The sequence below is a fragment of the Chinchilla lanigera genome, unplaced genomic scaffold, assembly GCF_000276665.1.
Source record: "Chinchilla lanigera isolate Chin_1 unplaced genomic scaffold, ChiLan1.0 scaffold00097, whole genome shotgun sequence".
Lineage (NCBI taxonomy): Eukaryota > Metazoa > Chordata > Mammalia > Rodentia > Chinchillidae > Chinchilla > Chinchilla lanigera.
This window is the reverse complement of record NW_004955498.1, coordinates 1,168,072-1,187,269: the sequence shown is the minus strand read 5'-3', so window position 1 is coordinate 1,187,269 and position 19,198 is coordinate 1,168,072. Positions and strand designations below refer to the sequence as shown.

The 19,198-nt window shown below is 39.6% G+C and overlaps 1 protein-coding gene across 1 annotated transcript in view; it reads right to left on the bottom strand.

The window, feature by feature from the left end:
• Aff2 (AF4/FMR2 family, member 2) overlaps positions 1-19,198 on the bottom strand; it is a 484,709-nt gene that overhangs the window by 309,762 nt on the left and 155,749 nt on the right. The window contains exons 2-3 of the mRNA XM_005406396.1: positions 17,507-17,627; positions 7,620-8,480 (exon numbers count right to left, since the gene is read on the bottom strand). Coding sequence (XP_005406453.1) covers positions 7,620-8,480; positions 17,507-17,627 — 982 coding nt within the window. The remainder of the gene's footprint in view (positions 1-7,619; positions 8,481-17,506; positions 17,628-19,198) is intronic.

The following is a 19,198-nucleotide window of genomic DNA, read 5'->3' as shown; positions in this document are numbered from 1 at the left end:
GAATATTGCAAAAACACTACTTCTCACCATATTTGTAAATGAAAAACACATGAGTGTAACCTGTAATACCACAAGAAAAATTGCTCTTTTGTGTGTTCAGGCTCAGACTTTTGAAATATGAACCCAGAAAGGGAATTTTAACTTCAGCTGTTATGTTCTTGTGCCTTATTGTGCCAGTGGAGGAGCTACATTTTGAAAGTTAACTCATGCATATAGAGTAATGCACTGTACACCAGGTATCATCATGGGAGCGGCAGTGAGACCAGGGATCCCATCTCAGCATGGCCACTGGCTGGTCGTGTGACTTTAGGCAAATGACCCTTAGTTTCCCTGAGACTAAGTTTTAGCATCTGTGAAAAGGGGATAATGACAATCTGAGCTCCTGTTGGGATTGTATCATTATGAGATAATGTATATGAAGACATTTGTAAAAAGTAAAATATCAAGGTAATAATTGTTTCTTATTGTCACAAACTCAATTTGGTAATTAAAGCATACTACATTTAAAAAGGCTAGTGAATTAAAGATTATTTGCTCTCATGTCAATTAAAAAATACTAAATGGACCTATAGCACCCTTAAAGAGTTTTCTAACTAGTTCGTCTCTAGAGTCCTTCACATTTATTATTTGGGTTGAATCAATATTGTTATCTACCTGTCAATTTTTCTTATTCTTCAATGCAGAAGGAGAGCAGTCTTTTTTATGACTGACTCAGAAAGTACTAAACAGATTGATATATCCACTGATAACAGGATGAATTGGAACACACGTAGCAAAAGCTCATCACTTTACTGCATACTGAATCTGGCAAAAATACTTTCTTAGAAGTAACGTGAAAATAGAACTTATCTGTCTTCCATTACTTTCGTGGATGGCAACAAAAGGAATAGAAGGTTATCTGATGAGTCCACAGCTTGGTACTTTCCAATGAAATGTATCATATGGCTGTTATATATTTTTAAAAAGAAGTTGAAATATAATAATGCTCCAAGCTGAATTTCTAGTTAAACTCTGAAAATGGCCAATTCTAATTTGCCCATATTTACTTAGTTTTAACAATTCCCACATTGTTTGGAAAGGTGGTTAATGAGAAGTGTTCAGGCAGGACTCAAAGCCTTCCCTGCTGTTCAAAGATGGATAGTCTTGGAGGACTAGGGCCAGGAGAGGGAACGGCTGAAGTTACTATATAAACAAGGTGGATGTGGGCTTAGCCACAAAGGTGAAATACATCCTCAGAAATTTAGAGCTGGAAGAAATCTCACTGAAGAGCTAAACTCATCTCTGCATGTGAAACGAGGCCTAAAAAGGAAAAAAAAATATCTCTCTCAAATTCATAACCCAAGTCCAGGCCACAAGTGGAACCCACATGTCAACGTACCTCATCCAAACCATGGCTTCCAATATTCCACAAAGCTCTACTTATAAAGATTTCCTTTCAGGCATCTCATGAAAAGTCACACAAATTATTCATAGTGATGTTTGCAGCTATGTCATTATTTTAATAATGATAACTTAAGTTTGTATAACACAAGAATTGATATTTTGCTACAGAAAAAATAATCTCTTGCCTTCCTTTGAACCAAGAAAAGGTCAACATTGAAAGGATTTAAAATCAAAGAACACCAAGACAGATACACATACACACAAAAAAAAAATGCTTTTAGATTTAAAAACCAGAATGTTGATTGTTGACATTGTTCTAGGATGCTGATGGTTAGAGTCAGTTACAAATAAGTAACTCAAAGAATATACATATGAGAGAGTGATACTTGAAGAAAAAGAACGAAAAATAAAACTAAGTAATTGCATGGTCTTTGATATGCCAACATTGAGATCTATCTCTGAGATTTCCTAATGCCAATGAGCAAACGGAAGGGACAGGAATGAATAAAGGCTAATTGTTCGCAGGGAAGCACAGCAGGGCATAGACAGCCGCTGAGCCTTGGGAAAGCTTGCTCAGGAAGATTTGTGCCTGCAGAAGAAATAAGCCACGCTTTCTAGTAAGGGAGTGGGCAACGAACCCAGGAGAGCTCAGAACTGACTGCTTGAATTGGTGAGGACAGTTGGCTGGGAAAGTTCCTAGGTTACCTAGGAAGCAAAGCAGGCTGAAATTTCAATGGCATCACACCCTGGCTGCCATATCGCCCACACATTTAAGATAATTGGCAGGCTAGCTTTCGAGTGCTGTCCCACTTTGGTCCTACAAATTCTCAGCTGCGGACAAACTGGCCTGTCCTGAAACCGTGTCTTACCGCTTTCTCAATCTTCTTTTTTCCTACATGCCATGCTTTCCATCCCTCATTAATATGCACATGTATGAACTGCTCTGCAGATTCCAAATTTCACCTCATATTCAAAGACAAGTTGAGAATCCACCTCCTATTCATTCTCTGTAAAATGTTTCCTGGGTACTCCTGTATGCTGGTATCCCATAGGTTTGTCTTCCTATTATGAGAATAGTTCCAGCTTTCTCTCCTCAGGACACCTTTTCTAATTACTGAAATAAGGTGATCCAAATCAAATCCTTTACTGTCATCTCTGACCTCTCCCTTACAAAGAATGCTGGACTTGGTGCTTTGTTAGTATCACTATCTTTTCCAGATGCTCACTGGAGCCACTTTATGTCCTCAGGGCAGTGGTGGTGAACTACAGCAGAGGCTGCCTTGGGCTCTCTGTATTATTGAAAGCTCTAAACGGTTCTCCATCAGTGCCTTAGGAAGACACTAAAATTAGGGGGAATATGAAAATGTGTAGTAAGGAAAACGAGTTCGCATTTCAATGAAACCAAGGAAGGGGAATAGTCAAAAAGCATAAACAGAAGGGAGCCACCGGGGAATGGTGGAGAGTCATTCCTGGTACCCTGAAAGTACTCAGACATTCAAAGATGTCTCTGCTCTTGGGTTCTTGGGTGGAAGGGGTAAGAAATTAGGCCAGTTATAGCCTGGGACTGAATACTACTTTATTTCCTTAGAAGATGACTAAAAAGAACTTGTGATGTACATTCAGTGACAAATGCTTTGTATGAATGACACATGGCAGCTGGGTGGCCATCTGTGCTTTAGAGGAGCTGCCTCTATTACTTCTGTGTAGCTGCATGGATACATGTACAGCATCACCGCGGAGACCCCAGTGTTCTCTTCATTTCTTGCACAAGAGACCTGAGCTTAGGCTGTACCTCACAATAAAGCTAATTATACCCACAGCACTCACTACATAAGGCTTAAAATAAAAGAGGCACAGTCACAAATGTGAGCAATAATTTTTCATCTAGTGGTTAATAACACTAGTCACTATAATAAGCTAGAAAAATCCCATATACGTTCCACTAGACTTTTCTTTTTTTATTTTAAAGAGAAAAGAACAAAAATCAAAATAACAAAAACAAAGACAAAAACAAAACAACAATAGAAATGATACAGAATTCCAAAAAAAGATGATAGGAAATTAGCAATGGTTGTTGTATTACACATCGTTATCTTAAAAGTAGTTGCTCAGATTACCAGTATAAGCATGCAAGAATGATCAAACAATCAAACATTAACCATTCCTTTCAATAAACCATTAGAAATTAGTGGTACAATTGTCTTAGCTATCTCAAGGCCTTAGGTTATAGCCCAGAGCAACATGTAAAGCAAATGACCCTTTAGGGTGGCAGTGTTCCACACACTAGCATTGGACTTTCAAAAGCTACCGCCATAGTATTGAGACACTTAAGATGAGGTACTGGGGGAAGGCTGGGGATTTAACTCAGCTGCCCAGCGCCTGCCTGGCAAGCACGAAGTCATGAGTTCGATTCCCGGTACTGGAAAAAAAAAAGATGAGGTACTGGTCCTTTCATCTGTGTGCAATTATTTAGTTCCCAAACAGTACCAATAACAAACTATACCAAAGTGTAGAGCCATCTACAACAGCAGATATTTTATCCTAAGGTAAGAATAAACAAAAACATCTGCAATGAATTCATGGATAAAGTTATATTTATTAATAAACTGTTTTGCTAATAAAACACCATCTGCAAGACACCCTCAGTTTCCATTCAATTTGAGTAAGTCTTGTCCTGTTTTCAGATGCAGTTCCCAGAAAAGTCTTCTAAACCCAACTGCAGAACACACAAGACCTCTTTTGGTTGCCTAGAATGTTAATACATTCAGTAGCATAAAGGTTTGAAGCAAATTATTTGTTAAATGACATACCTGAATTGAAAAGGTGACATTTTGCAACTAAGTTGGTTAGACTTCTACTCTCTTTACTATTGATGCAAAAATTCTAAGAAGCATGGAAATGTTTCACAGATAAGAAAAAAAAATTCCCCAGTAGGTAGACATTTCCCCAGAAGTACAGACATTTAAACAAACATGGGCACATAAACACACAAGTATGTCACATTCAGTAACAGTTTATCACAGCTCAATTCCCAAGTCTAATCCTATCTGCTTATCTACATATCTTAGCATGATGTCTGTTTTGTGGTCCTTAGCTCTCTTTGCTTCCTCCCATCCCAAATGCACATCACTAACAAAATATGTCAACCTCTTGTCACCAGAGTCAGGGGGAGAGTTGAGAAAGCTCAGAAAAATGTTGCAATTGGTGTATGGATAAACCCTTTTGAAACAACTTACAGTAATACTACCACTCTGTGAAGATGGCTACAATGACTAGGGATACAGAACCCAGTGCCTGGAACTGTTGGCGCCAGGAGTTGGGGCTGGATTCTAATGCTAAGTGCTTTTGAAAAGTGCATCAAGATTTAATAGGATGAATTTTCAGACTTGGTCAGAGTTTTAGCCACATAAATTCCATTAGGTTCAAAGCTCCGTAACACTTTACCCTGTCTATATTTATGGCTACATTTGAATCTACATTCTTCTGTGGGGCTCTCTAACTTCATATTTTCTTTCCTCCTATTTTTGGTTTTCACATTGCTCCTGAATTCTGTATATTCCTCTGAGTTTAGTGCCCTGAGCTTCTCTCTGCTCCTCTTTAAAATCTTTCCTTGAGACATGGATTTTCAAATAAATACTCCCTCCACGGATCACCTACCATAGCTTTCTTGCACCTGACCCATTTTTCATAGAAAGCTCTATCAAAGTCTATTTGCACCATCACTAGATGCTGCTCCTTGGACAACCATCTCCAGAGTTGATGGCACCTCAGACTCTGTTTGAAAGTGCACCTCTCATTGGTGTGCCAGTGTGCCGAGTGAAAGCATGAAGTCAGTTCTGAATCTGGGTCAGCCCATTTGTGAATGTATAAGAGAGAGGATCATAACAGAGTGGATCTCACTGGGTCTGCGACCTGTCACTGCACTAATGAGGTATGGAAACAGGCTAGCAGACTGCTGTATGGAGCAGCGCTATTTTCAGGTCAGTCCTGAGTGACAGCAGTGCTATGTAAGGAGGAAAAAGCAGACACCTGGGGAAAGCAAGGGACAAGCATGACACCCCAATCTCCCATTATAGTCCTCTTTCAAAGGAGATTTCTTTTGTTTTTTAAAACTGAAAAAGCGGTATGAAGGCATCCAGTAGAAATCAGGGCTAGGATTTCTCAATAACTAGACAGTAGAACACAGTAAGAAAAAAGCAGACAGACTACGATTAAAGAAATATAGCTCAGGTTGGATTCCGTATCAGTTTCCACCTTTGTTTATGTTGTTTGGTTAACATTATGGCTTTGAAAATGTAATCAAGTAACCATTTTTGAAATCCATTCATTCATTTATTGAGTATCTACTATGTGCCAGGCATTTGCTAGGTGCTTGAAATACAGACAGGATGAGATAGTCCTTGCCCTCAAGGAGCGCACAGTCTAGTAGATAAGACAGACACACAAAGGAGTACCTGCAATACAGCGAAAGGAGTGTCAGGCAGGGCGTGTGTAAGGAGGCACTAGAGGACCCCAGAGGAAGTGCTCTGTTATTAAGCTAGGAGGACCAGGGACAGTTTTACAGAGAAGATGACCACTGAGCAGACCTGGAGGAGAAATGGGAGTCCACCAGCAAGACAGAGGAGGGTGGGGAAAGATTCTGAGCTGAGGGGACAGCAGGCAGAAACGCAAAGAGGCATGACAGAATGTGACACGACAGGGAACCACAGGTGGGTCCATATGACTGAGATATCATCTGTGCACAAAGAAGTGGTGAAATATGAGGCTAGAGAGGGAGGATGGAACCAGAGAAAGAGCCTTGCATGTGGAAGTAAGACAGTTGGAATTTGTCCCAAAGTAATGAGAAGACACTGAAGAACTGGAAGTGGAGAGTGACACAGTAAGATCCACCTATGAGATTAGACTTGTGGAGGATGATCAGAAGAGAGGTGAGACCAGAATGAAGGCGACCAGTGGGGGAGGGCTATCAGTGGGTTTGAAGGCAGTGGGGGAGGAAAGATACTTAGGAGGAAGCTTGACAAGACTTGATGAATGATGACACAAAAAGCAAACTTGCCTCAGAAGTGAAACAATATTAAAAACATACGTCCCAAGAGTCCAACCAACAGTACCAGGCCTCCCTTCCTCTGCGTTCCCATTGTCCACTGCCATCATGGCATCTGCTGAGGAGGAACAGAAAGACGAGCGAGAGGGCTCATGGGGGCAGACTCCTCTACTTCACACACCACTACCTTGGAGTCTGTAACAATTCAGACAGGCTGCCTGTCACTCCTATGGAGTAAGAATTTGAACCTACTTTCTTCCTCTGTGTCTTTTCAAGCCTTTAGTCACCAGTAAGAGGAATCCAATCTAAAGGCAGTGGCTTCTTCCAATCAGGTGCTTGAGGTGCTGTAGGCAGCCGCTCATACGGTGGTGTCTGAGGGGCAGCCCCATACATGTCCCCCACCCAGGGGCCACAGGGTCTGGAATCCAATCATTAGCGATTCACTCCTTTGAGAGAGGCTTTGATCACTCTGGACTTCACTTTTACAAGGCAATAGTTCCTGAGATAGGTAGAATTTTTGATTATTCTAAGCTCAGTGGAATTCTCTTGCTCATAATACCTTGTGCTTTGACAGAAGGGATGGAGTTAGTGCGTATAAGAAGGCTATGTAGGCACTGTGGAAGAAGGAGACGTAGAAGAGGGACTGAGGGATACACAGGGTGACATTAAGAGCGTGCCTAGAAGCAGCCCTGTAAGCACAAAGGAAAGTAAACTTCTTAAAGAATCCCTTCCACTTCAGGTTCCATAAAAATCACACTTCTATGATCTTGTACCTTAAGGAACTTCTGGGTTTCATGTTTATAATGTGCTACTGGCTCGTGAAGACCGATGTTAAGTAACTCACCAATGCTTTGTGAACCTTATACTACTTATGACCAATTAAAACTTCCAGTGGTATTCATTTGTATGTAATACTATTTCAAATGTATTTTCTGAAATGATTTTTATACCTTCCAGGTTTCATTCACTCAGCCCAACACATCTTTTGTCATTCTGAATCACGGAGAGGGAACTGCACTTGCAGAGTGTTAATCAGTCATGTCACAAGTGACAGAAGATCAAGAATCAGACTTTGACCTTGAAGAGTCTCACATACAGCTCAATAAATAAATAAGAGCTGTCTGTGAACACTCGGTAATAGAGGTTAGAAAAGTGAACTAAACAATGAAACAAAACTTTAAATATTACTTACTTCACTTGTTTGGAGGATGGTGAACTTTGGCAGTTTAGTCTTTGAACTGGCTGCACTGGGCTTTCCATCCAGCAGTGATCCGAATGACAGATTCCCAAAGCTGTTCTCAAATTCAATGGAAGGTTTCAGTGTTGGAGAGATGTCTGGTGCCTGGTCTTGGCCATCCATGGGTCTGACATATGCCGTTGGCTTTTGTTGCCCCACGCTTGTTTTGCAGTAAAGCCCTGGAGGGAAGTTCTGAACCACAAGGCCACTGCTGGGAGCTAACAAAGAGGAAGCAACCAGGGGAGACCCAGGTGCTTGCACTGTAAATTCAGATTCTTCTGATGAGTTGGCCTGAAAGATTTCTTTGAAAGCATCTTCTCCACCAGCCTTGGGGTTGCTGTCTTCCTTTGAAGATGCGTTGGACTCTTCAACTGAGCTGATTTGGGGCTGTTCAGCTGGGTAGACAAAGAAGTCTTCCAGTCTAGTTTGAGGCTGCTCCTGTGTGGAAGTCTGCATCTTGTTTGGCTGACTGCTGGCCTGGCTTGCCGGTACAGTGCTAGAGTTATGACTATCTCGTGGCCACTCAGGCTTTGACTTTCTGTTGCTGTGTATGAGTGTGGAATTCAGTATCACGACAGACGGTGGAGGCATTGGGGCCGAGGGGTGAGTATTATCCTGGTGAGGTGGGATCATCCGGTTCTTCTGTTCTGGAAAAAAGCTTGGTTCGTTTTTGTTGATGGGAGTCTGGGGCACAGAATTCTTTGGGATTCCCACTAGATGATTCTGATTAGAATGGTTAGTTAGCAAATCCTTCATTTCATCATAGTTTCCAAGCGTGTTCTGGACTCGGTTGGCAAGGGCATCACCTTTGTTTGTCTAAAATAACAAAAAGATGGGGGTGGGAGGAGAGAGAATGAATAGGTTTGTGTTTCCTAATGTTAATGTTTCAAACAGATGCCTTAAGTAGACTAGCAGATAGGGTTCTTTAAAATTGTCATGCTGCCAAATAATTTCATACTTTTCATGTGCTATGTAAGAGAAATATCAATAATGCCACTGAAAGACCTTCTTGGAATGAGTGTGTATGACTAATAGTTGGTGTGCTTCCCAGTCTGCTCTTAAACATACTCAACAGGAAAGAGTTTTTAAATTACATAATTTATTAATTTTATCAGAAAAAATTATTTTAGGCCAGATGAGCTGAATTTTTACATTATACATTATGTAAATCTACATTATGATTAACAACTTCCATTTACTGGTCACTGGAATTATAATGGACTGTTCCACTTACATATATTTTTGACACATCAGCCTTTGTATTGCACTATACCATGGAAAAGGCTTAGCCTATTGGGTAAGAAATTCAGGTATACTGTGGTATTCTGTTATGTGAAGTTTAGCAAAGTATGGGATTAAACAACATTTAAATCAGATAACTTATGACTAAAATGTATCTAAATCCTTTTAATCAAAGAAATGTATAAATTGCTGGTGTCTGCCTATATAGTATAGGGGCAACTGTGTTTACATGTTGATGACTCATACTCATTTACTTTGAAATGATGCAATTGTTGATCAACCGTGACTCGAGCTCTCCTGTGCCTTTGCAGTGATTTAGAAAAATTTATTCCAAACTTCAGTTGTTGAAGTCAATCAAAACAAAGTCATCTTTTCAAAGTAATGTAAGCCAAATGCATAGGAATTAGAGAGGCAATGAAATCAATCTACGGACAATCGAAAGACCAGCTCACCATCTCCTATAGGCTACACTAATCCCATCAAAAACGGCTGTGATTGTTTTTAAAATAATTAAGCTGCTAAGTAGGCTTTCGCGGTAAAGAAAGCAAAGCTTTCATGACTAAAAAATAGTGGGAAGCTGTATACTTGGAAATGACTTTGAAAGAAAACTCAACTAGTTCATCCTTGAAAACTACTTTTATTATTTTCTTTACCTGCCACAGAGGTTGTCAAAACAAGCTACTGAATTCGAAGGGCAAAGGACTTCTTTGTGCCAAGGCTGCACTATCCTGGCCCAAAATATTGCAACCAAAGAAGGCTACCATTGCTCATGACACCGACTAGCAACTGGGCCATTAGCTAGAGAGGGCAGCACCATAGGTGTCCCTCAGATCCCAGAAGCCACAGGCATGCTCCCCATGCGGAGGAGAGGGTGACCACCTCCCTGGTGGTAGATTTGCCACTACAGAAAGATGTTAACATCTAAAGTATGTCATATGCCCCCAAAAGTGCCCAGTTTCCTGGTGTCCTCAGGGACTACATCTACCCAAGCGGGGGATCTCAGCCTAACCCTACATTGTATGACTGCGTGTTGTTCTCTGTATGTGAACATGGAAGAATATGCAGATGGATGGAGAGTGAAGTGCTAGAAATGGATGAAATCACTCAGGAACAGAAAATGTAGAACGAGAAGCTCAATCGGGCTCAGGCGCCAATCCTGGGAAACATCAACCTTGAAGAGACTGGAGGAAGAAGAGGACCCAGCAAAGGATACCAAGAAGGAACAATCACAGAAAGAAGCAAACTTGAAACCTTGGCCTCATTATTAGCGCCATGTACAAGTGCTATAGGAAGTATTTCACCACCCCGCATGTTAAATCATATAAGACACTTCCAAAGAAATGAGGGCAATTAGAGAAATATGAATTTCAAAGATTAAGGAAAAGTATGCTAAATATATGCTAAGGGAGTTCTGTGGGAAATAAGGATCTTTAGAAATCCAATAAATATATGTTGATCTTAGTTTTATGCTTAAGAACATCTTGGATTGCATCATATGCAACCTTGGTGCTGAAGTAGTGATTAAACAATTAAGATTCTATTTAATCCTCCACTGAATAATCTCTCCATTTTCAAAAGTACATTTGATAGGCATATTTAAAAGATATAGATCTGTAGAAATCACTTTATTCCCTAAAATTTCCCAGGATTGTCATTTTTGAATGGCAGACAGTACTTTTCAGCAAAGGCAAGAATAAATTCTTTGCATGTAGCAGTCTCCTTCAACTGAGTTGCACAATGAACTATTTGGGCGGCAGCCAAAGCCAGTCTCTCTCTATTCCATCCCTAAATATAAAACAAAGAAATGTTATCGTGCTAAGGGCCAAGAAGAACTCAACGCAAGCTTTAAACATTTGCAAGGTTTTTCTGGCCCCTCAAACAGATTGTCTCTTGGGCCAGATGACTGCATGGCTAACGGACACTGATACTTGGCTGTATTCAAGGATCTGACATTACCAGGGAAAACAACACTACAGACTCACAACCTTGTCCCTACGTGTTACAGAGACCATCAAAAACTGCGTGGCCCAGAGAAGTCTGCCCATCTCTCTGGGCTAACAGCATCAGGATCTAATAACGTCACTTTTTATATGCATGCGAGAAGGCTAGTCACATACCTACTCTTGTTTCAGTAGTAAACAGAAGAGACATGTACAACTTGTGCTAGGTGGGAAGAAATGTGTCTAGTTTTTATGTCTCTTAACTTGTGTTTATTGTTATAATTATCTGGGTTTCTGAGGCAGGCTTACACATTTTTCTCACATGTAGATTTCAAAATACAATTGAAATTAGCAGAAATTCTGAACTGGTCAATATTTAAAACTGTATAAATGCGTAAAATTAAGGGAAAATTATAGTTTGACTATGTCTAGAAAATCAACCTCTTCCTATCTACACATTAACTATTCATATTAATTAAATATATACATACACATATATATGCTAAGATTTCCTTCACAGAATAAAACTGTAACTTTTAAAGGTCAGAGATCACTTTTTACTTATTTTCACCCAAGACTTAGCACCATGCCTAATGCATATAAAGTAAATAGTCACAATATCACAGAAACAAACTACAATTCATATCCTGCCTGTGTCCAAATAAATAATCTGCAAAGGCCCAGAGAAAAACGTACATAGGCTGGTTTGGTTACTACAATTAGAGAACACATTGAAATTTGAGCTTCCTGGTAGCTAAAGCCAAAAGGAAAGCTCCTAGGTGAAAGACTTCGCTTTACCTGACAATAAAAACGTGTGGTGATTTGTTAAAGAAGACAAATGGCTAGTTCATACTACAGCGTGAAAAAGAATTTCTCTATTGGCTCATTTATAAAAACCTCTGAGCAACAAAACAAATCATGTTTTCAGCACCAATTTTCCAGAAAATGCAAAGATGTTCCTTGTTTGACTTTTTCTCATGACTGGAAACCAAGAGTATCACACTGAAGTGTGATTCAGAGAAGGCAGCTCTGCATGTGCAGGTAGGATCTCTAGACTAACAGGACCCGGGGGTGTGGCTTCCTTCAGGACTGTGACATAGGAGTGGGGCTAGGTTAGCCTGTAGAAATGGAAGCCTGGCATCTCCCTTAGTCACAGCAGACAATTCAAAGTTGAGTTCACTGGTGACAGTTTGATTTACTGATTGAACAAAGATCCAAATGTTTTCCATAGCAGATGTGCAGTGGTTACAGGCGGGAATTACTATGGTCATTCTCATGACATATTTGTAAATTCAGAACACACAAGAGGAAAGATCAGGCACAGACGACATACAGACACAGAGCTTCAAGTCTACCAGTCAGTGATCACCAAATAATGTCCAGTCCAGTCTGCCAGAGTCAACTGTCTCTCCATGACTGCAGATGGGCAACTGTCAACCATTTCTTAAAATTCTGAATATATAGATATGAGGTCCACTAGATAGAAAACCCAATGGGTCTTGAGGTACATTGATATATACCTACAAGATGTGCTGTCACTATACACCATAGTTCTTATTCACACTAAATGTTTCTTTTTACCTTCTCAGGTCTTGGTAATGCGATTAAGGAGCAGAATGTTCTTAGCAGTCTTGATCGAACTCTATAAACATGGCAAAGATGAAGTTTAGCCACTTCAATCAATTATAGGCTTCTTTCAATTTGGCCAATTCTTTACTTCCCGTTCTAGATAATTGGTTGATTCCTTAAAAGTAACCTCTGCAGCCATTATTTTGTAAGTAATCACAATTTCTCCATCATCAAGGAAATGTATTTTCCAACTTTTTTCAGGCATAAATTACATGTCTGGTTTGTGGCTCATGACTAACAGCACTCCTTCATTGAAGCTTTTTGCCTCTCATTACTTTAGGAAATGCAAACTTCCCTCGGTTTGCTTCTAATGCTATCTACAAATAAGTAGTGCAATTTCACTGCCAGACTAATGTGCCAGGAGGTTAGTGTACCATGGTAGTTATTATTAATAAAAGAAGCAAAATAATTGAAGCTTTAAGGTTCATTTTTTTTTCTTTCTTATTGCTACTAAAGTGTGTGATTTAGTAATTCTTTTAGTCCAATCTTAATATTTTCATAGATAATCTAAGCTGGATGTTGTTATTTCTTTCTTTATTCTAATTATACAAGTAACAATGCCTTGGATTTTGTACAACATTTTAGAGAGTTCAGAGCAAGATTTTCCAGATTGTTTCATTTGATCCTTTAACAACCATATGAGTCAACACAGTAGCTCTGGTTCCATCTGGACATTATCTGTCCTAGCACAAATGGCATTGGGCATGCCGCTGATACCTCTCCGCACATCAGTTTCTGCATTCTCACGGAACTGTGACAAGCTGCAAAATGTTAGCTATTGCTATTCCTATGATTCATCTCCAAAAGGAGGAAACTATGGGCCAGAGAAACTAAGTTTCTTCCCCACAGTCACATAACAGATAAGTTTATCAAGACTTTTGACTTCCTGTCAGATATTGTTCTGTTACACATACAGAATCACAAAGAACTGGGTGCAAAGTCTAAATATACAATGTACAAAGATATAATGATGTAGAGGTACCATCTTAGTTCTCTGAATTAAAATTCCTCAAGAGAAGCATGAGGAAAATATGCATTTCACTTGTTATAAGAAGCAAGAAAGCACAGCCATAGTGCCCTAGCCCAGTGCCTTGCACACAGTGGGTACAGGCCAGAGTCTCACAAACCTTCCCATGCTCACCTAGACAGGTCACATGGTTACATCTTCCTTAGGCACTTTTGAAGACATCTTTCTCAATAGCATAGCACAAACTCCAATGTGAAAGTTATAAGCTGGGAAAACAGCCCCAGAGAAAGAAGTTTCCCACTAACAAATAAATCTGGGAGAGGTCAACATTGTTTTCATTCCAAGTGTAGTAGTGGTGAAGCAAAGAACAGGAAAAAAACAGGAAGGAAAATGAGAGAGCCCCATTTCTTCTTTCAGCCAGGGAAGTGCAGTCTTAAGGTCTGGAGTTCACACCAGTTAGTTAGGAAGTGCTGATGCTATCAGTTAAGTGATCAGATAATGTTTTAGGCTCTAGGGTAGCAAGAAATTTCCTGAAAGCCCACGTTCACCACCATGAAGTTTGATCCTCAGTTTCATAAGAATTCCCACTATAATCCTATGGAATAGTTGCTTTATGTCATCGTATCAACCATTGGGTTGTGAGTTAGCCCTAGATTTCCCACTGCCACTGGCAGCCACACATCCCAAGATCGTCTGCCTCAGTTTTAGTCTGAGAAGATTTTGGAGGTCCACATCAATTCTAAGGGTCATAAAATGATGGAAGGAAAAGGAATATTCCTCAGTGATTTTCCAGGGAATCTTGAACACAGACACAAGATGTCAGCCAATCATCAAAGAAAGGATGAAAGAAAAAGAGCTACGGGTTTACCAACTGTTAGCATGATTCTTTCCTTCATAGTTCTGACTCAAGAACAAATGTCCTTCCCCGTAAAGGGGCACAAAGGCCTTAAGCTACTACTCATATACTAGGTCTCGCCCTGCACAAAACTAAATGGTCCCATCTGTGTCTGTACCTGATGTATCCTTGTAGTACTGAGACAGATGGCTTTCAAAAATTTCTAACAATGTTAAGAATAGCTTCCTTTTGAATTGTTTTCTTTAAAAAAAGCTAACACCTAAAAATAGATATGGATCCAAATAATAGACCTTGTTATGAGATGATAATTATCTTAAAGGTACAAGACCATTAATTCACTGATTAAAAGTTATGAGAGGAGAATAAAACAAGGGTTCTTCACCTCATAATTGTGTTGAGGACAGGGTGGATGCACTTGTTGAAGAACACAATCTTTGAGTAGAGCTCATATTACTAACACATTTAAAGACAAGAAGTACAATGTATGTGGTTGTTCCGCCTTCACTTCAAGAAGGGACATAATACCTATCATCTTTTGAACTCTCCACCAAAAACAGAGGCCATGACTTCCTGCTCTGTTATCAATCTTCCTTCCATTCTCTCACCTTGTTCTCATTCCAGTGTTCTGTGCCTATTGTACTCCCTCTAACTCATGATTCCTTACCTGCTCTCCATCTTGTATTTTTAAACATTTCCTCTGGGACCTTGTTTCACTGAGTTTCACCTCTCTCCCCTGTATCTTCCACCTTCACCTTCTCCATTGATCTTGGTTTCTTCCCACTCATCTCTAAACATGCTCATGCTTCTCTCACTTAAAAAAAGCTTCCCCCTATATAATTACTCACATAAACTTCAGCCTCCCTTCCCTTCCCTTCCCTTCCCTTGCCTTCCCTTTGCTTCCCTTCGCTTCCCTTCTTTCTTTCCTTCCTCCATGCAAAACCTCACTACAAGATCAGCTGCTCTCTTTCTTAAGCATTTCCAGTTTCCTCTCTAAACTCGGGTAGTTGATTTCCCACAATGACCATGACCATCAACAAAAACAATGCTTCCTAAGATCACCCATCACCCCTTAACTGCCAAATCCAACAGCCACTACAGCCTTTTCCTTTCCTGACATCTCTGAGGTACATGACCAGCAAATTGTTTCTCTATCAAATCATCTGATCCCTTGCTTTCCATTAAATGTTTCTTTCCTACTCCTTTTCCTACCTGTCTGACGATTTCTTCTTAGTTTACCTTCCTGGTCTCTGCTCTCACTACCACTTTTACACCCTAAATTCAGCTGCTTCCTAGACTTCTCAGTCCTTCTTATTACTCCGCATTCTAAATCAGGGATAGTATATTCCACTGCCACCTACATGACCATAACAGCTAAATCTCTCTGTTGACTATTCTGATGAGCTCCAGACTCACATATCTGATACCTACTGGATGTCTTACCCTTGATATCCCACTGGCACCTCCAAGCTGTACTAATTATTCTTTCCATCTGCAGCGATCCTGTTGTCTTGAGCAACTTGCTAATGATTCCCCCCACCTCTCAAGTCACAAACTACCCCGTACTCCCACATTCAATTTGACATACAATCCCAACATTTCAACTTCAGTACTCTACCTCAAATCCTTCCTGCTGTAAGCTTCCCTTAATCTTCCTCAGTTTCTCGTCCCTCCCACCTACTCTCCACAGTGCCCAACACCACTTTCTAAACCTTCTGTCCTGTCAGGGTTATGCCCTACTGTAAAAACTTGTAATGACTTTTCTTCATGACAGAATCATGCTGAAAATCCTTGGAATGAGGTACACAGTATGGTCTGTCTCCTGCCTGTATCTCACCGTCCCCATGCAGTGATGTCATCGCTGTTCATGATGATCTCTGCCATTGGACTAACACTTCCTTGGAGGCAGGGACTGTGTTTTACTCCCCTGTATACACTTGTCTAAGAGAGTGACTAGCACATAATAGGCTTTCAACAATGTTGGTTAAATTAATCATACATTTAAATGCACACATTCAAAGGCAATACATAAATTGAATTAATCAAGATAAGAAAAATACTTTATGAATTACATAAAGAAAAATACTTTATGAATTATATAGTTAATTATACAGTTAGTTTAGAAATCAGTAGCTTAGGTGACTTGAATCTGTCAGGATTAGCAAACATGAAAAGTACACAGATGAGTCAGTCGAGCACTCCTTACTTGTTTAGAACAAGGCAACAAAACTCTGGTGTCATTAGCCACCAAGACAAACAGCATAATCTTTATGCAAAATAGTACAGTGTCTGTACCTACTCTGTCCTTATTAAGAACGTTCCCTTTCTAGAAGTAACTGTCCTTTAAACAATGTTTTTCTAAAATCACAACTACTGGAAATTTTCACTATTATTTTATTTCTTACATCCTTTTGATTTCATTACAGAAAATCACACTGCTACTAACTTTAAAAAAACAGCTGCCAGTAATTGAATGATTCTTCCATCATAAGCTCTTCCAAATCACCCCTAACTCCACCACATGTAGAAAGTTCAGAGGCATTAATTGTAAAATCAACACTTGTAGATACGGCAGTTTGATTGTTATTGGAGCTACACACTAGCTAGGGTACCACTAGAAAATCAGCCTAAGAATACTACTTCTTCTGGTTGAGGCAATCTTTTACCCCATGATTATTACCACTAGGAAAAATGATTGCTTTTTTCTTTATCGTAGGACTGTGATTTCCAAAGAGCACTCAACCCACTGAACAGCTGCTAACAACCCCAGATGGGAAAAAAAATGCGATGGCCTCGCAATGGGTAGCGCTGATTGAGAAGAGAAATAGACATATATCCTTTGACATTCTGCTAGGGTTTTCAGGGGCTCCCTAGCTGATCAGAGAAGCCCTGGAGGGCACAGGGAGGGGGAGGGGCATTCTTTGCTGGAACAAGTTTTAGGCAAAAAGGGGCTCCTTGGAAATAGAAGGTCTCACAAGCCTCTTTCCAATCTTACTGTGCTTCCCAAAGAAGATGGATTTTGTCCCCAAAGACTTCCTCAGAAACCTGAAATTGCTCCAAATACACCTTATGTACATCTTTCCTTTCTAAGATATATTCTCCTGGAATTGATTTAGGTGTTTTAAAAATAAGTTAAATGTGGATTCGTGAGTTCAAAAACAAAACACGCAATAAGTTTCCAGAAAGATAAGTTACATACATATTCAGCTACCTTGTAGGGCTCCCCAAAAAGATCAAAGCCTGAAGAAAAGAGGTCATCTTCCTGCTGAACTTCTTGATTCCTCCGCTCCCACTCCCTTTTTTTAAGCGTGCTACGGTCTTGTTCATAGTGACTGACATGAAAAGGAAAAGACAAAAAGAGAAAAAGGTTGATTAGTCATGTGAATGATCCACATCGCCCTTGTCATCAATAAGAAAAGAAAAATGTAAGTCAACACTGCTCAGGTTGATGCAGAGAGAGGAGAGAGGTTTCTTTTTATGATCCTGAATGGTTCTTAAAGAAAAAGAAGAAAAACCATAAACTTGCTTACGGGAAATTGTACTCATGACCACACAGGTAAGGCAGAACTCTCTTCCCTTATCCTTATTTCATTACCACAAGCAATTGCATACTCCCTAAAAGTCACTCCACTTTGTGGGAAACTACTAAATCACAGTCACACTGTGCTACCAACTGCCTCAGGCTCATAATCCACCGATGACACAAAGACACAAGTGAAAGGAGTTATCAAAGTATGGTGCTCCAGATCAACTACTGTCACAAACCCACAGCTACAGTTAGCCTGTTTTAGTGGAGACACAGAGGGGTCTAAAGCTGTTAAACTCTCTTTTGTGGATGTACATACACAAAAATAAATAACCTAAATACGCACATTCTTTTGTGTTTGGTTGCTTTTGTCTGGTCATTCTATAGTTTATTTCACAAGTGGCTAGATGCCGGGTGGATAGCAGCATCCTAAAAAAGGGTCTAGCTTAAACAGTAAAGTATTAGCCAGCAATGAAAGAAAGCCTGTGTCAAAATGCTTGACTGACCTTAAAGCACAAAGGTTTGAGAAACACGAACTCTGTGACTCATCACATTTCTAGCTTTCCCATGGAAGTATCAGGAGCATCTAGAGAACATTTTAGACATATTCTCTGAACACAGGAATGATAGAAGGAAATGTTATTTTAAAAATAACCTATTGCCTTCATCACACAAGACTGCAAATGAAACCATAATCTGAAAGTCTTCCAGTGTAGGTTGAACATCCCTAACCCAAAAATACCTGAAGTTCAAAATGCTGCCTAATCCAAAACATTTCAAGTGTTGAAATACTGCAAGTAGAAATTGATGATATGTATTGTAACAACTACTGGTAATTTCCTATCACCTTGTTTGAAAATTCTGTATTGTTTTTATTGTTTTTCATTGTTTTGTTTTCGCCTTTGTGGGTTTTTTCTCTCTTCTTTTTAAAATAAAATTAAAAAAAGAAAACTTCACACCTGACTTCATGTGACAGGTCGCAGTCAGACTATAGGTACACTAAAAATATTGTATGAAGGGATATTTAACATGTAGTGTATTTTGTTTTGTTCACTGTTTTTGTTTGCCTGCCTTTGATGTAAACTTTATCCATAGGGACTATATATATGCTGGGCAAATGTGAATTATATCAGTGTATGAAAAACACTTAGCAGGTGCTACGCAAATGTTGGTTTCCTATTTCATATTAATACTTAATTAGATTATTGACATGTAGATGAACATAATAGCTACAGGAATAATAAGAGATATAGTGATATAAAAGTACAACCAACAGGTTTTGAATATATCTCAAACCTTAATGCCTATCTTGGTAAGCTAGTTTGCTTCTGAGTATCATAACATTAAAATACAAAATAAGAGCCTACAGTATGCATT